We start from the raw sequence: 17,152 nt of genomic DNA, 5'->3' as shown, positions 1-17,152 counted from the left end.
AGACACCTACTCCATTGTAGGGCAGATCTCCTTGAAGCACTCAAAATCCATGCCAAAAGACCTAATGCATGGAATAAATACGAGAAACCGAGGCAGGCTGAGGATGAACACCCCAGTCTTTTTCTGGACAGGCTTATTGAGGGAGCTGAGAATTTTGGGGGTTATTATAGGGATCAGGCTTCAGATTCCCTACCACATATAAGGAGGCAGTTCATAAAGGGGAGACCACCATACCCATCCAAATCTATTTTAGACAGAGCTGTCCTCAGTGGGAGACTCTCTCTTTGGAAGAACTAAGGCAACATTCCACATACATTCATGACTCAAAGAATGAGGAAAACAAGGCTCAAGCAAATTCATATTCAGAAAAAGATAGAATAATATCTGATCTAAAAAGGCAATTAAAGGAAATGAAAAAGGAAAAAGAGAGGGAAGAGATAAAAAACCTAGCTTTGCAAACTGCTAGAAACCAATCCACTTACAAACAGTTATACTCCAATCCCAAGAAAAGCTACAATAAGATCCTCCAGTGTTATCTGTGCCAAAACCAGGGCATCTGATCAGGGACTGTAGGTTCAAGAAGCAAGTAGACTTCACTACATATATGATGGACAAAGGGCCAGCCTCATAGGCAGGAACATCAGGCTTCAAGTCTCACCTCTGATCCTCTGCAAGTCATTGAATTTCTCAGTGCACCAGACAAGAAGTTGTATAACATATGCCATCCATCCCTCCATTCTGGAACCACCCTGAGCTCTGCCAGGAGAGCTTCCATATTACCCTACCCTGACTCAAACTTTGACTTGACTTTCCAGTCACTAGATCCAAAACCATCCCTTCTTGCCATCTACTTCCTAGCTTCCCTTTTATAAGTCACCTCTTTCCCTTAGAATGTAAATTCCTAGAGGGCAAAGACTGTTTGGCTTGCTTACATTTGCATGATACATACTAAGCACTATCAAGTTCTTTGTCTCTTTATCTCTCTGTTGATAAGGGGAATTTTCCTTTCTGGGAGTTGATGAAATTAAGGTCTTAGTGTATCCCCTCTACTGCCCACAACACCCACCCACCCCACCCCACCCCCACAAAAAAATCTACACTCAATTCCAGGAGACATCCAAATTGTTCCCTTAAATAAGTGGGATTTGGTTATAGTGGGCACATTGTAATTATACTTTCAGTTTGAGGAAGTGGCAGATAGCCTTGGCAAGTAACAAGAAGTGTTCTAAAGCCTGTAGAGGAGTGGAAGTGTCCTGTAGGTTCCCAATGACATCACTTTCACCTGTGAGCTCTGAGATGTGTGTGTGTATATGTGTGTGTGTGTGTGTGTGTGTGTGTGTGTGGGGTAAAGTTTCTAAGATGGATGGGGAGAGGGTATGTGATTACTCAGGGGCAAAGTAATGAAACTCTCAACTCAGCTTTCACAGGGTACTTTCATAATGAATTAGAAGGGCTATTGGATCATAGCTATAATAAAAGCCTTTAGATTTCCTTTAAGGTTTGCAAAGCACTTTATTTTTAAACCCTTTCTGTCTTAGTATCACCTCTAAGACAGAAGAGTAAGAGGGTTAAGTGACTTCCCCTGAGTCACACAGCAGAAAGTGTCTGAAATCAGATTTTGACCCAGGTTTTCCCAATTCCAAGACTGCTGTTTTATCCACTAAGCCACCTACCCCCTTTTTTCCCCAACCCTTACTTTCTTAGTAACAACTCTAAGTCCAAAGAAAGAACTGTGGGAATAGAAACACAGAAGAAAAACAATTACTTGATCACATGGTTTGATGGGAATATGATTGGGGATGTAGACTCTAAATGATCACCCTAATGCAAATATTAATAATATGGAAATAGGTTTTGAGTAATGATACCTGTAAAACCCAGTAGAATTGCTCATTGGCTACAGGAGGGGGGAGGGAAGAAGGAGGGGAGGGAAAGAATGTGAGCCATGAAACAATATTCTAAATTAATTAAATAAAAATTTTCAAATTAAATGTTAAAAAACAACTGTAAGACAGAAAGGCAAATGCTGCAAAGCACTTCAAATAGATAAAGCATTTTTTTAATTAAGTATTTACTATGTGCTGGGCATTGTGCTAAGCCCTGAGAATTCAAAACTGACAAAATAAGACAATCTTTACTCTCAGAGAGTTAAAAAAATTTTTTTAAATCCTTAACCTTCCATCTTAGAATCAATACTATGTATTAGTTCCAGGACAGATGAGCAACAAGGGCTAGGCAATGGGGGTTAAGTGACTTGCCCACTGCTAGGAAGTGCCTGAAGCTAGAGTTGAGCCCAGGACTTCCTATCTCCAGGCCTGGCTTTCTATCCCCAGAGTCACCTAACTGACCCTTGAGTTTACATTTTAATAAGGGGAGGAAAGCTTGAAGATGAAGAGGGGAAGAAAAAGGGTCAGGCAGCCACAGGTGGAAATGGATAGTGAGTGGTATGGCTGAGCCATCTTGTGATATAATGGTTTCAGGCAGGGACATTATTGAGTCAGGCTCAGTCAGGATTTTTATGGGGAAGCTCTATTATCTGGATTCAGAGGAAGGGGAGAAGGAGAAACTGACAAGACAGGGCAATAGACTGGGACCTAACAAGTTGGGGGAGACACACTATATATATATAACAAAATACAAGGATTGGGAAATCAGGGATTGGAAGTTGGTACCAACTGCCACTACAGATCCACCTAGCCAGGGAGTCTATGAAACTAACAAATAACTGAGTAATACTGGGACAAAAGGATTTCTAAACACAGGTTTAATTGAATAAACTTTAGTTTGAAGGAAGGGAAAAGGGGTTTCTATTTCTAACAACCTACGGGCAAGTCTTTGGGTCAGGGAAGAAACTTACCTATACTAAGCTTTAGGCTATATCCAGACACAGCTGGGCTATCAGGGATGGAAGTGAGATCCTCACTGCTGAGTCCTGTCCAAATCCAGCGATGATACAGCTCTCCCAGGTCCTTGGCCAATAATCCTTGAGATGGGTTAGGTTAGGGAGTTAAACCAGCCTGAGATGACCTACAGCCCATAACAGGTTTGATAGACTCAACCTAACTTTCCCACAGATAGATGTTTTTCTTTCTTCAGGTTACCAGGATACAAACTCCACTTTCTCTGAGGACTCCCACTGAGTCAGTTGGTGAGCAACCCACTCTCACTCAGCCAACATGGAGTCCATCCTAGAAGAGAGAGCCACTTCCTGCTTCCCCATTCCATTTAGAATTCTCCAGCCTTGCTTGATAAGCCTCCTAATAATACCTAATCTTAAACTTCTTATTAATTTATCTATAACAGGATGGAGTTGTTCCCCAGGGAACAGGAAGCTGGCTAGTGGTGGAGCCAGTCTTTGTGGCTTTCTATATGCAGTTTAGATAGTGTAAGGAATCTTGAGAGGCCATTTGAGCCAAACCTTTCATTTCACAGTGGAGATAAGTGAGGCTCAGCAAACTACAGTAACTTAGGATAATCATTAGCAAGTAACAGAGTTAGAAATGAATTAAATGAAAAGCATTTATTAAATGCTGACCATTATGTATCAGGCACTACACTAAGAGCTGAGGATACAAAGAGAAAAAGCAACACAGTTTCTACCCTAGGAGTTACTTTCTAATAGAGGACTGGGGGCCAGGAAAGAATGTTTTGATCAGGAAGTCACAGGGATGGCAAACCAGTAATGGAATATCCTCTTGGGGAATGATAATGTTGATTTGATTAGTATTTCCATTCTGATTTGAGGCAGAAAGGTGGGAGAGGAAGTAGAAAAAGTACATGCCAGCCCTACTGGCATGAAGATGGCCAGAGAGGAATATGGTGGGTCTAGGTCAGACCTGATAGGGTAAATCAAAGCCTTGGACCCCAGAGAAAGGAGTTGTAATTCCAGGTCAGAGGTGGAGGTAATGAGGGAACACTAATGGTCAGAGAACAATATGGTGGACCTATATTTGAACCTAAGTCCTCTGACTTCAAATTCAATGCTATTTGCCATCAGTATCTTAGTTTTAGTGAGTGACTAAAACTTTTAGTTTTAGTGAGTCCTGTACAGAGACCAGAGAGAACATTTAGTAGAATACCATCTTTCTTGTTGCCGGGTTATAAAGGTACCGAATGGGAATCCACAGACTAACCTTTGAGACATAAAAAATGAATACATACATAAAAATATCCATAATAAAAGTATTCTAACAAATAGGATTTGTAAAAAAAAAATAGTGATCTGTAAGGGAAAGTAGAAGAAGGATGCCTACTGCCAACTCTGGAAAGGTGGAGGTGGATGTGTTAAGCTATTTGGAATACATCAGAGTTGTTCTGGTAGATGTTGTTGGCAGAATCTTAACTATTGTCTAAAGGAGAATAGGAAGGCGTGAAGTTCCTCCAGACTGTAAACTCCTGGAACAGTTTGAGTTCCTCCAGACTGTAAACTCCTGGAACAGTTTTCTCTGTGAGTCCCTCAATGTGGAACTGTACTATAACCCCCCTGTGTTCTGGTAACCTTTTCCCTGGACAATTGGATAGCATAATGAAATCAAGAAATACTACCCACAGAGAGAGCATGGTGGGATAGAAAAAAGAACTGGACTCAGATTCTACTCCTTGTTCTTTAGCCTATCTAAGCCTTAGTTTCCTCATTTTAAAATAAGGAGTTTAGAATTTTGATCTTAAGATTATTTCATATTTTCTACAACTGCTTGGAGCAGTGAATCTGACCCTGATTTTATAATGCCTTCATGTTTTCCCAGATGCCACAAGGATTACTGTAAAATTTCTGGATTCTTCTCCCTTGCAAAATAGTTTGTTTTAATTCACTTTTTTTTAAATTACAGCATTTGGGAATAATAAATTGTCACAAAAGATTGTTGTCCAAGAAGTACGTCAAATATCGACGTCCAATCAGCTAAGAACTCAATCTTCATTTTTTCGAGAAGACACAGAGAAGCACTTAGGCTATTGACTCTGCAGACTGGCACCGTAAATCACAGGATGCCAGGAGAAGCATCTGAGGGCTTGGCCTAATTAGCCATAGCTGGCTCTTGACAGGCAGCCGTGCACTCCTTTCCTTTAAAGATCTTGTTCAGGAAGAAATAGACAAAAATGACTGAGATAGATGCTCCAAAGGTATGTCTTATTGCCTTTTGATTAGAAAATAGATAAAATCAGGTAAAGATTTATGAGGGTAGCAAGTGGGGTTCTTTGTTCTTTTCTGGCTAACCTTGCAACCCATGATTTCATTTAATGGCAGATTCCCCCTCTCTACCTCTAGCAAATGATGCCAGAGAATACTTCACAGCTAAGGAATGATTGTGTCTTCACTTGTCTGTCAAAATCCTGAAATTACACATCCAGCATGGACCTCAGTCTAAGCAGCTCTAAGCACTTCCTTTGAGTACGGTTTAAGAAAAAGCAAGGAAAACTTATTCCAAACTATCTGAGTGCTTCAGGAAATGTTAGGAGAGAATTCAGAGGATTTGATGAAAGCAGCCACGCATCACTTTCAAATTAACCTCCAGAAAACGGGGGTCCTGTTTTTCGTGAAACAGAATCTAGAAACACATTCACTAGCCTGAAGGCAACATGAAAAGCACAGACATACACTAAATGTGGTTATTTGGTTCAGAGAAAACATGACTAAGGGAAACAACATGGCAGAGGTTTGTCCGTCCTTCTACAACAACAGTCATAATTCGAAGTACTTCCAGGGAAGTCAAATTTGGGCTCTCAGGTTTCAAAATGGCCTTTTTGGAGTCCGGAGATTAGAATAAGAAATCCTGAATGTGGGCTGGGCTGGGACAGTCATTTGCCAACATGCTTTAAAAGCTCAAGCCATGAGCCTCAGGGATGTTTGCAGTTGGTGAGTGTTTGACTGGATAGTGAGGACATGTAGTGTGAGAGTCAACCAACTTGTGCTTCTTTGATGTGAATATTACCCCTTTTTCTGAACTTTTGTTATAAAGTGTTTATGTGATAAGGGGCAACTTAAATGGTAAGGCTCAGTTTCCTCATCTGTAAAATGGAGATAAAAATGATCATACTTATCACAGGGTCTTTGTGAGAAGTAAATGAAAAGTGTATCAACATATGAGGTAACTACATTATTATAGCTAACAGCTACCATTAATTTAATTTTTAAGGTTTGTAAAGCACTTTACAATTATCTCATTTTATTCCTAACAACAACTCAGCAAGGTAAGTGCTACTATCATCACCATTTTACAAATGAGGAACCAAAAGCAGACAGAGGTGAAGTGACAGCCCAATAAGTGTCTGAGGCCGGATTTGAACCCAGATCTTTAGGACTCCTTGCCCAGCTTTCTATCCACCGTGTCAGTTATCTCTTGCCATAATTAACCCACAAGGAACATAAACTTAATGTGAGCACCAATTCTGATTGGTGGATTTGACGACAGATTGATTGAGCCACATACTGATCTGTGGATTAATGACCATGCCCTTATTTGAGGACTGTTTATTTTTATTTGTATCATTGCAGAAGGATGCTGATCTGGCTAACTTGAGGTAGACTAAAGCTGGATACCATTTTTCACATTAAAAAGTAGAATGACTGTTTGACAGTTGACAGGTGTCCAAAGAGCAGACCAGCCTTGCCTGTGATTCGCTGGGTCTGTGCAGCCTGTACTTTTAAAAGTGAGGTCTGACTAAACAATAACTCTAGTCCAACTATCAATAATACGGAATTAGGTCTTGATCAATGATACGTGTAAAACCCACTGGAATTGTGTGTCGGCTAAGGGGGAGCTAGGGGGGGTTTGGGAGAGGGAAAGAACATGAAATATGTAACTAGGGGAAAATATTCAAAATTCAAAATTAAAATTAAAAGCAAAAAAATTAAAAAATAAAAGTGAGGTCTGGACCACTTGTCTGCTGCCCCAGTTACTTTGGACGCTTAGAGAAAGGACAAGTGGTTTTACCAGAAAGCATGTTCTACAGCAATGAGAATACTCCAGCTCAGTCTGTGTCTAAGCTTTTAGCCCCGTGGCCTTGGGTGGGTCACAAGGGTAGCCACTCACCTGTCTATCACAAAGGGCTCTTAGAAAGGCAGGTGAGAAAAGGCTCTGTAAAATCTCTATTCAGTTTGACAAACACTGATTAAATGTTTGCAATTTGCAAGGCGTTGTGCTCAGTGTTCCCACAGATACATGAAGACTTTTTTTTTCCTGTCTTTTTTCTTGTCTTTCCATGAAGGATTTACCCAAAATAAAGACGATACTCCTGGTTCTTTTAATAGGTTGTTGGATACTGATAGAACCTAAATGCTGTCTTCCTTTTCCAGGAACATACAGGTCATAGTTGATGTCTTTTATGACCTCTCTGGGAGAGGGAGTCATGCCTGCTACAGCCAGCTATCCATTGCCTTTTGGGCCAGCTGTAATTTTAATTCTTTTGAATTGTGACCCAGCCATCTAGGCGGTGGTGCAGTAGTGTCAGATTTGAGTCAGGAAGACCCGAGTTCAGAATTTGCCTCAGACACGTGTTAGCTCTATAGCCATGGACGAGTTGACTTCTCTCAGCCTCAGTTTATCTGTTAAATGAGAGCAATAATAGCATTTCAAGCACTTCACAGGGTTGTGAGGACCTGAGACTTTACAAGCTTTTAAAACACTACATAAATGCTATATTGTTATCATTTTTTAGACAGTGGTGTTCATAAGGGGATTCACAAAAATGAAAAATGACCCAGTCCCTGCCCTCAAGCAGCTTATTGTGGCACACATGTAAGTTTATTTCTGAAGAATCTGAAGCCCCAATCCTCTCGGGTAAGCCATCTGCTTCGGGTTCTCCTCATGTGAAAGTGAGAAATACTGCCTTGCCCCAAGCAAAGAAATCTTCATTCTCTTAAATTAGTTATTTGGGGGAAGTGGAGGGAGGGAGACAGATATTCAACTAGGTGGGCGGTTGGGCTATAAGGTCTCTTCCAATTTTATGAATTTCTGAGGGAACCAGAATGGAAAAGTAAAAACACTAGCAAAAACCACTTCTATTTATAGACACATTTTTGTAAACTAAAATCTTGATTAATTGATTTTTAACTAACTAACACTTCATCAGAAATTCTCCCCCCTCATTCTTTGCTTGTGCTTGACTTTTAGGAAGAGGCAAATTAATCACAGGAAAACAAGTTAGTTTCAGGGGCTTAAAACAATTAAACATTCCCAAATTATGGCTGTGTCAGTCTACATCTCTGAGTGGTGCAATTGCGGACAAGCCACCAAGCCATTCTAAAGCTTCAATTTCCACATCATTAAAACAGGGAGGATGTCTGCGCTGTTTCGTAGGCTTTGTGGGGAAAGCATTTTATAAACCTTAAAACACTCTTGAAATAAGTTGTCATTATTATTCTGGAGCTACACTAACATACAGACGTGGTATTTAGAATGACGGCTGTCATCTTCAAAGGTTTCTGTTGACTTTATTCTACTGAGATAAGAAAGTGGACTGATGACTTTAGAGTCTCCAACTGAGAGTCTAGTGGCACAGTGGACAGCTCTGGAGTGAGGAAGACTCACCTTCTCGAGTTCCTATCTAGCTTCAGACACTTAGTAATAACTAGGTGACCCTGGGCAGGTTGCCTAACTGTGCTTGTCTTTGCCTTCCTGGAGAAGGCAAACACTCCAGTATCTTTGCCAAGAAAACCCCTAATGCAGGTGGCAGCTGGGTAGCTCAGTGCATTGAGAGCCAGGCCTAGAGACGGGTGGTCCTAGGTTCAAATCTAGCCTCAGACACTTCCTAGCTGTGTGATCCTGGGCAAGTCACTTGACCTCCATTGCCCACCCTTACCATTTCTGTCTTGGAGCCAATACACAGTGTTGACTCCAAAATGGAAGGTAGGGGTTTAAAAAAAAGAAAAAAAAACAAAAGAAAGAAAAGAAAACCCCGAATGAGGTCATGAAGAGTCAAGAAAGGTCTGAAATGACCTAAAAAAAGTAGGACCTTCCTGGTGTTACCTCAGTTAACAGAAAATTAACACCTTCACCTCAACAACTGAAGTTCTATTCCATTACACGTGTAAATGTGACATCGATTTCTTGGTATTGGGTAGAACAGGCATCACTACCAAGTGGCAAATAGGATTTGAGGTTCTGGTTTGACCTCTGCCCACTGCATCCATACCAGACTTGGAGAGAAGTAGAATGGACTGACTTGATGCTTTCCCCCTGACCAACTGACTCAAACCCACCTAATTGTATTTGTGTTACAGCCACACGTGATTCTCTTCACTCCTTTACATTATGTGTTCTGTTCCCTAAGCATTTGCTCATAATCATTTATTTGTACGACACTGATGATACAGATGTTTCTTTAGAAATGTCTTCATTATTCACAAGTTTTTGTCCCTTCCAAACAAAATGAAATACTGAGACATTCTAGAGGAAAGGAAAATAGGAAGTAGTTTCCTGAAATCAAACGTTGAGTGTTTGTAGATATAACTTTCGTTTTCCTTTTAAGAGCAATAAAGTGAGGTCTCCTCCCTGAGCTGCTATTCCTACCTACCTTTCACAAATGGGAGAAACCAGAGAAAAAGAATAGAGATACTGGCTAGGCAGCTGGGTCATTATGAGAGATCTTTCTCGCTATACATCATCTCATTTCCCCTCTTCTGCTGTTCTGATTGATTACTTGCTGATTGATCCAGTGTGGACAGTTCAGGAAAAGGCTCATTAAGTCAGTGTAGGTACCTTTTTCCAAAAGTGGATCAAGAAAGTCAAATTACTCAGCGTTTTAGATACAAGTTATCTGTTTTCTGATTGTTCAAATAATTTTACCTCAAGGTATGCCTTTTCCCCCTTTCAACTTCATATTGAGCCAGAGAAAGGAAGCATGGAATTTCTGACAGTGCTGACTAATTTCCAATTGTTTAAGTACTTGGCAGCATGCATTATAAAGTACTTGAATCAGTGGGCCTTCAGAATGTTCCATTTTTGTTTGAATTACACTGATTCATTTGGATTGAAGATGGTGCTGCACAGTGAGTATTAATGGATTCTTTGAGAACTCTGGTTTTCATTGTCTTAATTGTTGCACTGTGTGATAAATTGCAGTATAATGTTATTCAAAAATGGGAGGAAAATACCCTCATCTTGATGTTCCCTTCCAGCTCTAAAATTCTGTGACCAGAAACAAGCATTAACTAATGTGATCTTTCATTTTACATTAAACTTTTTTTCAAAGTTCTGGTTAGATAGTTAAAAGTCTCTATGTAAAAGAACTTGTACTATTTTTATTTAGTGGTATTTTTCTTTTAGCACAATATAAATTCTTTGGCTTTTATCTAAATAAGGGAAGTACTAATTTTGATGCCAGCAGGGTACACAATAAAAACATAGATTATATTGATGGAATTTCAGATTTCCCCAAGCTGATGAACTCACTAGTTGTCCTGATGTTCCCAGGCATATAAGTCATGAATCTAGAACTGAATGGAGATCTAGAGTACATCAAGAGCTAAGTGACTTGCCCAAGGGCACACATCTATTAAATATTAGAGGTGGGATTTGAACCTAGGCTTCTTGATTTTAGCCTCTATACCACATTGTCTCTCAGGTATTTTTCAAGATTAAAGATTCCTTTACTGCACTCTTCTAAAAGCCAAAGTCATGGTGGAACTTTTCTGGCCACTACTGGTTCTTCCTTATTTTCAGAGTTTTGGGAACCAGAATAGACAGTGGCTTTCTAGTGGTATCCTGTATTTTATTTAGGAGATGGTTTACAGAAAGATTCCTTAAAATGAAGTAGAACTGTGAAAACTTCGTGCACACCCACACAGTGTAAGGCCACATTAATGATGGGAAGATAAGACAGATGCAGTGAGATAGAGGATTCCACTCTGGATGAAGCTCAGACTTGTGTCTTTTTGTGGCTCAGTTGAGTTCATAGAAAAAGGGTTGGGAGTTTGAGGCCTGGAAAGAGTGGTGGTAAAGACCGATTTCTTTTTTTTTTTTAATATGAAAATCCAAATTAGATGGATAAAACCCCAAGCATTCCAGTTTTTTACTATAAAACCTTTCTACTTTTCACAAAGGGTTTGCTGTGAGCCTTCAAGTGATTTTGTCCAATCCAAAAGCTGTATTTAAGCGCCGTGGGTCCCAGCCAGGGATGCAAGAATCTGATTTTCTAAAACAGATAACAACAGTTGAGGAACTGGAACCAAAAGCAAACAACTGCACCAAGGTATTCATTCATTTTCCAAGTGTTGCTTAATTTTGACTTTAATTGGAATTAGGGCCCCTGCCCTAAACTAACATTTTCCTTTCCCCTCAGGTTCTGGTATGGCACACTAGAACAGAAAAGGTCAACCTAGCTAATGAGCCAAAGTACCACCTGGACACTGTTAAAATCGAGGTCTAACCTGAAGAGACAAATGGGACTTGCATGACCATGATGGACAGATGGCTGAGGCAAAGAGGATGCCTTCTGAAGTTTTAAGCTGCAAAAACATTCAGGTACTGGTCACTCTACCACAGTGCAACAGCCCTGCTTTTCATGTGATGGACGTCTGTATGAACAATCTGGATGGTATAAAAATGTCTTCCCTTCGTTTTGCATGTTTCCCCTTACCATTTCAGTACACACAGTCACCTGAAAGATCGATATGTCATCGAGAGATAGAGAGAATGATGCTGTAAGGAAACATTTCCAACAATTGCTTTTTATGTATTTTTTTTCTTGCTTCGCTTCCTCCCTCTCTCATCTTAATTGGTGAAACTGAACAGGTGTTAAGGAACAAATGAGTGTTATTTTGTCAACTCAATATTCCTGACCTCTCAGCACTAAGTGATTCCTAGAAATCAGTGGCAAAATATAGCTTAGGAAATAAAACCCACAAGAAAGGTTGATGGATTCATCTGTTTAATATAGGGAAATAACATTTTGTCAATACTAGGCACCATAAAATGTAAACACAATTACTGTCATAAACCTGGATATACCTTCAAGGATTAAAAGGAATACTTTGTAGATACCCTGTATGCATATAGTGCAAGGAGAGCTCTGCAGATTAGCACTATGTACACAAGAAGTGATCCCAATTATAGGAGACTCGGAGAAAAGATTCTGGATTCCTTTATTCTTTGAACAGATTAAATTTTGTGGTAACATCCAGGTTTATCTTCCTTTCACTAACCGTGTTCCCTGTTAAGCACACCATAACAACATCACAGTGAAATGAATGATGAAATAAAAGAATTCTGATACACTAGAAAACAGTGCTTGGTGATACATTTACATTCTATTTATATGATTAAACATCTGTTCATATAGTACCTTTCTACAGGATTACTGGCTAATTTGGGGGCAGGGTTTATACTGTTAGAGGTATTACTAACATGATAACTACTTCCCTTATATGCAAACAGTAGACCTATAATCTTATTGAGAATAAAACTGATTATGTAAATTGACTAAGCAGCTTCTCCAAGAATATGGTTTATGAAATCATGTGTGGTATGGGAAAAAACTGCCAGTGACGTCAATATGGATTCTCAACCTGCTTTTTACCACATCAAATTTAATCAATAGAGACCAACACGGTCAGTCAATTCTTAATATGAACAACTGGGGAGGAAAAAAGAATCTGTACATGAATAAACAGGGGAACTAGATGCATTTATCAAGGAATGTCAGGTGGTAGTGATTCTGGATGAAACTCCTATTGCAGTTTTCATTTCCACAGCTGTGTGCTGAGAGTCTGACCCGATGAGCTTCCAGACCATCCTGCTGTTGTATTGGGGGGTTGGCCAAAACCCACAGCATTGCTTGCACTGGTGATATTCATTCCAGCCATTTGCTGGTTCATCTGCAAAACATAAAAGTGGTTTGGTAACTAAACAGAAAGGAAATGTCAAGTACTCATACCTTGGTGATTTACACAAGTCATGCTTTTCCAAAAAATATGTTAGTATAACCTAGGATGAGATTTTTTTCATTTTTTTTAAGGCTATGTGTATATTTTTTCCTTTCAAAAGAATAATAATTTTACAGGGGCAATTGATATTCAGACCACTGAGAAGTGTGAAAACAATTATGTGTAAGGAATATATACCAATATACTTTTACTGGCCAAAAATGGACAATGAAGTCTTAGATTAAATATAAAAATAAAGCCTACTTAGTTTACAAAACCAAGAAGGCACGTGTATTTAAATATATTCATATCATACAATATTTTAAAGAATTTTAGACTGCTGACACAAGGGAAAGTCACCAAAAAGATTCATTTAAAAAAAAAAAACACAAAAAAAAACCCAAGGTATCTCTAACAGAAGAGAGTCCCAATAAAACCAAATCTAAAACCTGAGAAATTTTACATGACCAGAAAGAAGCAGTTTAGGCAGATGAAAAGAAATGTTTGCCTTTCTGTCACTTCTTGCTAGACAGAAAATATGCCAATATTCAGATTTGGGTAAAGGCAATTCAAAACTCTAACTAAATTTGTATGTATCAGTATGTATTAACTTTTACATCAATATATCCAACTGCAGTGCTTTTTTATTTACATGAATCAAAATAAATTTAATAAGGATGTGGCCTTCTATTAAAAATACCTAATCCTATTTGCTTGTAATGGGTTCTATAACATGGTTCTTTTGGATATTCTACTTTTAGGGGCTGCTTATCTTGAGCTTTTGGATCCAATTTCTAGTCATAAACGTATCACTTTTTTTTTAAGTATACCTTTTTTTTTCCTCCTATGGGAATGAAGGTATACTTCACTTGCAAATAGTATGGGAGTAATACATTAAATGGGAAGTGATCAAATTTCCAAGATGAAATGAGGGTAAATACTTAAGAAAGTCAAACATTTAGAAAGTCAGATGTTCCTCATTGTATCTGTTATACTTAAACTGCATGGCATAAATATTATATAGTTCCCTTCCAAATTTCTTCCTTTAATGAAGAACTTTTATGACTTTTTTTGAGGACTTAAATCAGAACATCTGCACATGTTCTCCAAAACAAAGACTTGATCAAAGTGGTTATTTTCCTTGAATTACCTATCAATGTCCCAGTAAAAGAAAGATTTTTTTGGTTTTGAAATTTGCCTAACATTTACTTGGCTGTCATATTTCATGATATATGACCCTTGAAGATTAAAGCAACTCTTGCTCAAAATGAGGTCAGCATGTGTGTGCCTACACACACATCAGGTAGAACAGTTACTTCCCACATAGCTTCAACTACTGCCAAAAGTGGTAAAGATTCCCCCAAACCTCATGCCTGATGGCAATAGTCACTGGAGGGCATCCCTGCCATCTGTCAGTAGTACAGAGGGGTGTGTACATGAAAGCAAAAGCTCTACTTCTTAGCAGCTGGGAAGAGATGAGCTTTATTAGGATCCTAGTTTGAAGCCTGAATTTTATACAGAAAACTTCAAGTCAAACCTTACCCTTGGCTGGATTATATCCTGGAGCATATCTCAAAATTGACAAGCAATAATGCTAGCTCGTATCCTATAAAGCAGGTCAAACAGTTAATGAGACCATTCCATTTCCCTCTTCTTCAGTGAAGAGATAGGTGTTATAAAACTGTTTATATGCATCTTCTACTAAGGCTGTTTCAAGCACCTTGCCCCTTTCAGGACAGATGGGCAAGTGGGGCAACTCAGATTTAATCAAGAAAGATTGTAAGTAGGACTATTAAAAGTTACTATCCTTGTGTACTAATGAGTCAAAACACACTCTTTTCTCAATCGTCCAAAAATGCAGCATCTGATTCTCAGTTAAGACACTATCTATCCCAATCAATACATTTGTCTGTATGATTGTAGGTTTCTTGAGAATCCTCAAAGACTTATGTCATGTACATATTCTAAAAAAGTTAAGTTAGCAAAAGTTATATCCTCAAATATTCTAACTAGCAAACTGATTTAATTTGGGTTTGCAGGTTTTCCCCTTATAATTAGGAAATCTTTAAAGACATATTCAACAAACGTACTTAGAATGGTAGCAAAATGTAAGTAAATATAATAAAAGTCCAACCTTCTGGGGCTTACGGCTTTTATGCCCCTTTTCTCCTCTCTGGTTAGAACTGGAAGCTCTCACATGCCTCCTTAAAGAAGGGCTCTAGAGGAGATCCTGGCAACTGTAGACTGGTGAGTCTCTTGCCCAAACCCAGCAAAGTTGCTGTTAACTCATTAACCAAATTAAAAGGTCACAAAATGCATAAGTTTTGGGAGTGGATCAAAAATCTAGACTCAAGTTACTGAGGCTTTAACAAGTCTTCTAACAGTTTCACACCAAAAGCTGATAAAAAAAAAGGGGGGGAGGCAGTAAGATGCCAACAGTTTGGAAGTTGTGTTTTTTCATCAATGGAGAATTCTCTTTTTTTTAAAGTAAGGGGATAAATGGGATTTTAGATGGAAAAGTATTAACAGGAACATTATTTCTCCAGGAATTGGTTTTAAAATCAAATCTACATAATATTTTTACAAATTATCTGGAAAGGAGAGGGAATGTACAGTATCATCTTCAAAGTTTGCCTATGACTATGATTTCTAACAGGTAGAAAAATCTCATATGATATGAAAGGTGAAGATGAAACTCTAATGCATGAAATAGAAAGTGATAAATGCATTTAAGGGAAGACAATCTAAAAGTATATACTTGGATAGATGAGGGCTTTAAACTGCTAATTATAGTCTAGGGGGAAAAAAAGCTATCATATACAGAAGTCCCTGATGCTATGAGCTCAATATGCTGCCAAGACAAACAAATCAAAAACACAAAACCCAATTCTGGACAATACCAGGAAGTATATTAGAAATAGCCTATTTTTGTAAAGAATGTGTGGTGTGTCTACACCTAGAATACAGCATTCTGGCTAGCTACATTTGAAAAATAACATAATAAGGTTTCAAAACATTGAGAAATGAGCAGAAGAGAGGGATTTTCATATGAGGCTGCAATGAAAAAGTTAAGCTAATTTTTAGTTTCAAAAGTAGGGCCTTATTTACCAAATCTTGAACTATTAGAACTAGAAAACACTCAGTATGAGTTATTTTAGTACAAATAAGGGGAAAGGCTACTTGAAATACTTTTGGAATTGGTTTTCCAATGTGGTGATAAGTAGAAAATATCAATTCATGAATGAAAAATCTATTATCATTTGTGCATTAAAGAAAATTTTTTGTTTAGGTTGATAACATCTCACCCAGAACACCAGACCTAACCCAGGGTGACTTTTCACTTGTTTGTGATTTAACCATAATATTGTTTCCCTAATATGAACATTTTAAAATGAATTAGGGAAAGAGCTTCAAGAGTTTGTTAAAACCTTTGTTCCTATGGTAAAAAGCCAAGATAAGTAGTTTCTTTGTATAAAAAAATCCAAACTCTACTCTTAGACATTACAATAGATTCAAATGAAACAATCAGGTATATCTCAAGTGCCTGCTATATGCCAGGCACTGTACGAGATACTACCTGTTGTAAACTGTCAGTATTGATTTTGAAAAATCTAGAATCCATGGATTCTAGAATCAAAAAGGATCACTAAATCCATGTTGACAACATGTTAATATACTCTGAATAGGTTTCACTTACTTTGTGAGCTCTCCATTATTAAAACATTAGCCATTGCTATCTAGTATCTCTTCCACAGCAGTGTATTTAACTAAGAATTAAACTAAAATAACATTAAATAAATGTGTTGTCTTTAGTTTGGAAAAAAGTTGGAAGGCAAAAGCCTCATACCTGAGAAAGGTTCCACTGGGGCTGCTGAGTTTGCTGGATACCAAACTTATTCTGTGCTGCTCCCATTTGTCCTACCATTCCTCCTTGGGAACCAACCACATTTTGAGAAAGTGGCATCACACCAGTTTGTGCGTTTCCCACAAACCCATTGGGCATTGCCATGCCAACCATCATGCTTGCATTTTGTCCCATGACGGGTACTGATTGTCCCATCATATTTCCCATGATTCCAGGGGCTGCAGGCACAGGTACTCCCATGGATGGAAAACCTTGAAACTGAGTTGGTGCTTGTGAGGTAAATGGCATAGTTGAAGGTCCCATAAACATACCTACATTATAGGGAAAGGGGAAAAAAAAAAAAGGAATTTAAAAACTCTGCTTTCACTTGCAAACTCCAGTCACTTTTTTATTATCTTTCCGTGGTCTACATGTGTACACCTGTT

At 38.5% G+C, this 17,152-nt stretch overlaps 2 protein-coding genes across 3 annotated transcripts in view; one reads left to right on the top strand and one right to left on the bottom strand.

Moving 5' to 3' along the window:
* Positions 1–11,367, top strand: part of B3GAT2 (beta-1,3-glucuronyltransferase 2) — a 78,684-nt gene extending 67,317 nt beyond the window's left edge. The window contains exons 3-4 of the mRNA XM_044674427.1: positions 11,042–11,190; positions 11,281–11,367. Of these exons, the coding sequence (XP_044530362.1) occupies positions 11,042–11,190; positions 11,281–11,367 (236 nt within the window). The remainder of the gene's footprint in view (positions 1–11,041; positions 11,191–11,280) is intronic.
* A 487-nt stretch (positions 11,368–11,854) lies between these two features.
* The window catches only part of SMAP1 (small ArfGAP 1), a 249,405-nt gene continuing 244,107 nt past the window's right edge, over positions 11,855–17,152 (bottom strand). For both annotated transcript variants that reach the window (XM_044676039.1, XM_044676040.1), the window contains 2 exons: positions 16,710–17,038; positions 11,855–12,814 (listed from right to left, as the gene is read on the bottom strand). In XM_044676039.1, the coding sequence (XP_044531974.1) occupies positions 12,680–12,814; positions 16,710–17,038 (464 nt within the window). In that variant the 3' untranslated portion in view covers positions 11,855–12,679. The remainder of the gene's footprint in view (positions 12,815–16,709; positions 17,039–17,152) is intronic.

Source organism: Gracilinanus agilis, chromosome 4, assembly GCF_016433145.1.
Source record: "Gracilinanus agilis isolate LMUSP501 chromosome 4, AgileGrace, whole genome shotgun sequence".
NCBI classification, from domain to species: domain Eukaryota; kingdom Metazoa; phylum Chordata; class Mammalia; order Didelphimorphia; family Didelphidae; genus Gracilinanus; species Gracilinanus agilis.
The sequence above is the reverse complement of the archived record's forward strand: the minus strand, read 5'-3'. Positions and strand labels throughout refer to the sequence as shown.